The sequence below is a fragment of the Antechinus flavipes genome, chromosome 1, assembly GCF_016432865.1.
Source record: "Antechinus flavipes isolate AdamAnt ecotype Samford, QLD, Australia chromosome 1, AdamAnt_v2, whole genome shotgun sequence".
Lineage (NCBI taxonomy): Eukaryota > Metazoa > Chordata > Mammalia > Dasyuromorphia > Dasyuridae > Antechinus > Antechinus flavipes.
The window spans coordinates 724,519,085-724,525,502 of record NC_067398.1 but is presented as its reverse complement, the minus strand read 5'-3'; the positions used below and the strand labels follow the sequence as shown (position 1 = coordinate 724,525,502).

The window sequence follows — 6,418 nt, the reverse complement described above, 5'->3', positions numbered from 1 at the left end:
TATGGAGAATATTCACAAGGCAAGTACTCACACAGTGGTCAAAAGAAGCAATACAAAGACAATCTCAAGGTCTCCCTGAAAACCCTGGAATTGGTGATGAGACATAAGAGGCACTGAAACAGGACTGACCAGCAGGTTGTGTCCACTTCAAAAAAGACACCGTGCTCTCTGGGAAAGCAGAGCTTCAGTAGCCCAGAAGAGAAGTGAGGTGTGCAAATATAGTGAAATCTCCACTCCAGATGTTCACAGAACTATTTAAGCCTGACTTGTAGTAGAGACTTTCAAGCTCATATAGATCTGCTGAGAAAAATATGGGAGAGAAAAGATATCGGACTGAACAACAAAGTGAAAGTCTATAGAGGCATTGAGCTGACCTCAGGGTTGTAGCCTGTGAAACCTGAACGGTATACCAGTGCCATGCCCAGAAACAGAACTACTTCCACTGGAATTGTCTTAGGAAGATTCTGAAGATCACCTGGAAGGATAAGAGATCAGACCTGAGGTCCTTTTTTGAACTAAACTGCCGAGCTTTCCAATCCTACTCCACAGAGCGCAGTTCCTCGGGATGGCTGTGTTGTTTGAATACCAAATGTATGCTTGCCAAAAAGATTATTTTATGGAGAACTCCCACAGGATATACACTCACAAGGTCAGGAAAAGTGACACAAGGGCACTCTCAAGGTCTCTCCAGAACTTTAGAATTGATTGTATGCCCTGGGAGACAGTGAGACAGGACCAACATGATGTGCCCTCATCAGGCACAGTGCTATGCTCTATAAGGAAAACAGACGTGAATTAGTTCAGAAGAAATGAGATGCACAAGTTAAAGGAGCCCCCCCCCCCCAAGAGTTCATTGGGACTCTATATATCTGATCTGTGGAAAAGATTCTGAGCATAGGGTGGTGCTGCAATCAGCCAACTGTAACTCGACTCTAACATACACTGTCCTTTTGGTCCTTTGCGAAAAGGACACCAACCAACCAAGCAGTCCTGATGAGATATGCTGTACTTTGACTCTGGCAGTGGGGTTATTTTCATCCTTTGCACGCATTTTAGGGTCTTTTAAATACCTTTTGGGAGCTATTAATGTTTAATTTTTTCTATGATTATAAAAAAAGCTGTAACATAGGAAAACAATTTGTTCTAAACCCAAGTTGTCAAGCAGAAAAAGGTCACAAAGTTTCTGATAAGCTACAAGATGATCTGTACAGGAGACCTCTGGATGATCAGGAAAACAGATTGTCCTGTGTCAATATTATGTAAACTGTAGATCAGTATCATGTAGAATTGTAGAGCTGTATGTGTGTTTGGAAAAAAAAAAAAGCTGCCAAAATTACGTGAACAAGGACATAAAAGTTGCATTGACTTAGAAAGGATTTTACTCCTTTGCATGGGCTTTCTGCAAACACGTACTCAATCTGCATATACCCATTCTGGTAACTGTTTGTGACAATCTATAAACTTCTAATTGAGATAATTTCTGCCTCCTGATTATGTAACTGAGCAGTCAAATCTACTAGACAAGAAAGAAGGAATGGATAGTGTGGGGAGCTGAGACAAAAGTGGAGAAAGTGGAAGAGAAAGAGCTCGACTGGAGCCATCTGAGACTAGAAGAAAAAGGGAGTGGACATAAGTAAGGGAAATGACATACTGAGGTGAAACTAAGTCTCTTTGAATGAATTTGTGTCAGAAGCCCCCAGTTCCTCTATTAAAGGCATAAGGCAATTTGAGGAGAGCTCCTTGTCCACCATTAAAAAAATTTCTCTGCTGGGATGCCAGGCACTGTCTTCAACACTGAGGATATAAAAATGGTAAAAACTCAGATGCTTCCCTAAAGCAGCTTAGGGGATCTATACAGGGTGGATACATCAGGGGGCAACCTACAAATGGGAACATACAAATGAAACAAAGCACAGGGAGTGTGGGGGAGATTGGGAGTAGAGGAAGCACTAGCATTAAAGGGCCCCAGGAAAGCTCCTTACAGAAGGTTGGGGGGGGGGGGGAGGGGGGAAAGAGGAGGGGGCATTGAAGCTGAGCATCCAAGGAAGCCAGGGACCCTCCTGTGCTGCCTCATATCTGCTCCTGGGGATCCAGTGTGCACTTGGTCATCCCCTTGAAAGAAGTCTGTGCTTTGGCCTTTCTAGAGACTCTCAAATACTTTCCCCAAGGCCTGGTATAATATCACTACAGGGAACAGGAGGGAAGAGAAAGGGAGAATGGGTAGCTTTGTGGGGAGGAGTATGGGTAGCAGATTGATTTTGGCAATCTGCTCCCCATTGACAGTGTCAACCTTGCTCTACTCACTCAGTGCCTAAATCTCCTTCTGCCTCCATGGATCTTCTCACAGGTCCCCTTCCATTCTGCTACCTTCTGTAGATGCTCCTGCACACTAGTCTGAATTTTATAAAGTCTCCTCCTATTTGAATCTCTGCCCACTCCAGTTCATCCTCTACAATTTTCCTATAGCACAGGTATGACTGTCCCACCTCACTGTCCCTCTGCTTGATATTCTAGTGCTGCCTATTTCTTCTAGGATCAAATATTTGACTTTTGATGCTCTGCACAAACCTCAACTCTTGTTTAAAAGCCATGTGTGAGCTTTGTGTGAGCCTGAGAAAGCCCATTAATTTTTCTGGGCCTGGTTTGTTCATCTGCAAAACAAGGGGGCTGCACTTCAGGAGCTCCCTTCAACATCTAAGTCCATGACTTTTTAATAAAAACACGAGAGAACAAGCCAAGAAGACCACCTTCCTTCTGGGCAAACAAATATGAACTTAAACAAGGCGATCTCAGCAAGGAAAATGAGGAAATAAAATATCAACTTTCTAAGGACCATGGTATCATCCTCTATATTGACTTAGACAACCAGTAGACTAACATCTTTTGTGTTTTGTACTGGATTTATTTTATTTCAAATCATAGTTTAATCTGGATCACAATAGTGTGTTTCACTTCAATGATTAAATTAATGAGGTTTTTCTCCATCATGAGTTCCACAGTACTGAGTACGTGCATTGATCAGAGGGACTGCTTTCCCACATTAATTATATTCTTGGGATTTCTCTCTGGCATTTATTCTCTTATGTAAGGAAAGACCAGAATTCTGGGTGTAGACTTTCCAACATTCTGTGTATTTGTAGGGTTTCTCTCCAGTATGAATATTGCTATGTGTTAAGAATTGACTTCTGAGAGAATGCCTTCCCGCATTCAGTACACTAATTAGGTTTTAGTCCTGAATGAGTTCTTAGGTGCAGAATCAGGCTGGAGCTTGATCGGAATGTCTTCCCACATTCACTACACTCACAGGGTCTCTCTCTCTAGTGTGAGTTCTCCTATGAACGCTCAGGTTTGTGCGCCAAGAAAAGGCTTTCCCACAATCACTACATTTAAAAGGTCTTTCTCCAGTGTGAATTCTGTAGTGCTGTGTAAGATTGACTTTCTGCCGGAAGGCCTTTCCACAGTCACTGCATTTGAAAGGTTTCTCTCCAGTGTGAATTCTGAAGTGCTGTGTAAGATTTACTTTGCGCGGGAAGACCTTTCCACATTCACTGCATTCATATGGTTTCTCTCCAGTATGAATACTACCATGATGAATAAGACTAGATTTCTGTGTGAATGCCTTCCCACACACGCTGCACTGATGAGGTTTCAGTCCCATATGAGTTCTCTGGTGCTGGGTCAAATTGGACTTTGTTTGGAATGCCTTCCCACATTCACTACACTCATAAGGTCTCTCTCCAGTGTGAGTTCTCTGATGTAGAGTCAGGTTTGTGTGCCAAGAAAAGGCTTTCCCACATTCACTGCATTTAAAAGATTTTTCTCCAGTGTGAATCTTAAAATGCCGTACGAGAACCCTCTTGAGCCGGAAGGCCCTTCCACAGTCACTGCATTTGAAAGGTTTCTCTCCAGTGTGAATTCTGTAGTGCTGGGTAAGATTTACTTTACGCCCAAAGACCTTTCCACATTTACTGCATTCATATGGTTTCTCTCCTGTATGAACAATACCATGACAAGTAAGATCAGACTTCCGAGAGAATGCCTTTCCACACACGCTGCACTGATGAGGTTTCAGTCCCGTATGAGTTTTCTGGTGCTGAGTCAGGCTGGAATTTGTTTGGAATGCCTTTCCACATTCACTACATTCATAGGGTCTCTCTCCAGTGTGAATTCTCTGATGTCGAATCAGCTTTGTGCGGCAAGGAAAAGATTTCCCACAATCACTGCACTTAAAAGGTGTTTCTCCAGTGTGAATCTTAAAATGCCGTACGAGAGCCCTCTTCTGGTGGAAGGCCTTTCCACATTCACTGCATTTATAGGATTTGTTCTGACTCTGAATACTGAAATGTTGAGTCAGATCTGCCTCCTGACAGGATGACTTATCACATGGAGTCAATTCAGAGCACTTATTTCCCATATGAATTCTCTGCTGTAGAGTAAGTTTGTAATCCAGGAGGAAATAATTCCCATTTTCAGGAAATTGTTCTTCAGCATGAATTCCAGATGTTTTAGTGTGGTCCAAACCAGAATGGAAAGTTTTCTGAGATTCCTTCTCCTCAGAAAAGTTCTTCTGTGAACAGATTGGAGTGCATTGTTTTTGGTCCAACTCCATGGTGAAGCTCCTTCTCTGATTCTCACTGTTATGGAGATCCATTACTACAGAGAGTCCCTGTTGTGGAAAGAGGACTGGCTTTGGGTTGGAGGTTTGGCTGTACCTACAGGATTCAGAGGCTTTAATTGCAACAACAGCTTGTGTTTGGATTTCTTTTTCTTGTCTAGAATGTTTCCCCTCATTGTTCTGCTCTTTCTTGAACTTGCCATAATACTCCCAGGCTTTTCCTACCTGAGAGGTGCCAAGATCATCACATAAGGATATCATTTGGGATAAGTCTTTCATAGAAACACTTAACTTTGGAGTGGACTCCTTAGTCTGAGCCCTAATGCCCCCATCTGAAAAAAAGGAAAAGCAGAAATGTTTTTTCATTGGTTGAATAAGCTTTCTCATACACTTCACTTTCCCCAATATTCCATGTGTTATTAGCACTTTAAACATTTTTCCACTTGAATTGAAATCAATTCTTATGATTTCCATATTTTCTTTAAATTCACCAGGCCTATTCTTTCATATAACCCAACAATATTATATTAAATGAATAATGCAAAAACTGATGCAGAAAATGTCAAATTAATGAAAGTAGGAACAACTGCTGGTTCCCATATACCAACAGGAACAAAATAGCTTAAAGTATTTTTTTTTTTGAAAATTCTCATCTGAAAATCACACCTGGGGGAGTCCTGAGAGTGTGACCATTGAGTCAAAGAAGAGGAAACTTTGTGACACTCTTCCACTGCAGAGTTCCCCTTGGCTTCCCAAAAAGGTAAAAACAATTCAAAGTTCCATTCACACAGTAGCAGTACTGCTCATTCAGAAAGCACCAACAGAACTAAATCATTTCCACCTGTCCCTACCAAGTGACTTTGGTATAAAAAGGCAACATCATCCAAACAAACTAGAGGAGTGGAGGAAAATTACCTCCAAGATCTATGAGAGGGAGAAGGGTTCAGTACCAAAAAGGTCGTTTCCAGGATCACAAGGTACCCATTTTCAGGGGGTTCTCACACAGGTGTCACATACTCTGGAGCACTCACTCACCTAACCAGCAAGCTCTTGAGACACTATCCATTGGAATCCCATGTGCTCTCCCTGACTCCAGCTGAGAGATCATGTCCCCATTGGACTCCACAAGACCTAGTTAAGAGACAGTGATGGAAAGGAAGGATCACCTCACAGCCCAATCTCCACAGACCCTAGGAGCAAGCTTGACAGGCCAGGGAGGCTGTGGAAGAGCATCCAGAAGACATATGAAGGGCCATATGATTTGTGTCTTGGAAAGATGCAAAGATGGGACAAATCAGGGAATTGGATTCAGAAAGACAATGAACTCATTTGGTCCAATCCATTCTGAGGTATCTGGGGGCTTTCAAGACTCAAGTCCTTGCCCTGGGACTTTAACAAGTCTCTCTGGCCAGAAGAGCTGGGGGGGGGGGGGGGGGGAGGGAAGGGAAGGGAGCTGGGTAGGGATCAGCCCAGGGAGAAATTAGTTTCCAGACACACAAAGCAAGAGCCCTTCATCAAGGACAGGGGAAAACAAGAACACCCTGGCTTTGGCCTCTCTGAAATGAACAAGGGCTGGGGTTTTCTCGATAAGCCCTTCATGAGCACATCCTGGGGCCCCAGAGGAGCCATTCTTACCCAGACAGATCAGGTTCCTGTAGTTCTCCAGCATCACCTCCCAGTAAAGCTCCTTCTGGGAGGGGTCCAGGAGGCCCCACTCCTCCCGGGTGAAGTCCACAGCCACATCCTGGAATGTCACCGATCCCTGAAACAAATGCATTTGTGCTCAGTCAAGGACGGGGAAAG

The 6,418-nt window shown here is 43.3% G+C and overlaps 1 protein-coding gene across 6 annotated transcripts in view; it reads right to left on the bottom strand.

Moving 5' to 3' along the window:
* Nucleotides 1-2,881: 2,881 nt before the first annotated feature.
* Nucleotides 2,882-6,418, bottom strand: part of LOC127537781 (zinc finger protein 260-like) — a 111,213-nt gene continuing 107,676 nt past the window's right edge. For 5 of the 6 annotated variants that reach the window (XM_051973421.1, XM_051975701.1, XM_051976438.1 and 2 more), the window contains 3 exons: nucleotides 6,251-6,377; nucleotides 5,651-5,746; nucleotides 2,882-4,947 (listed from right to left, as the gene is read on the bottom strand). In XM_051973421.1, the coding sequence (XP_051829381.1) occupies nucleotides 3,257-4,947; nucleotides 5,651-5,746; nucleotides 6,251-6,377 (1,914 nt within the window). In that variant the 3' untranslated portion in view covers nucleotides 2,882-3,256. The remainder of the gene's footprint in view (nucleotides 4,948-5,650; nucleotides 5,747-6,250; nucleotides 6,378-6,418) is intronic. The other variant, XM_051973683.1, reaches the window with a different exon arrangement.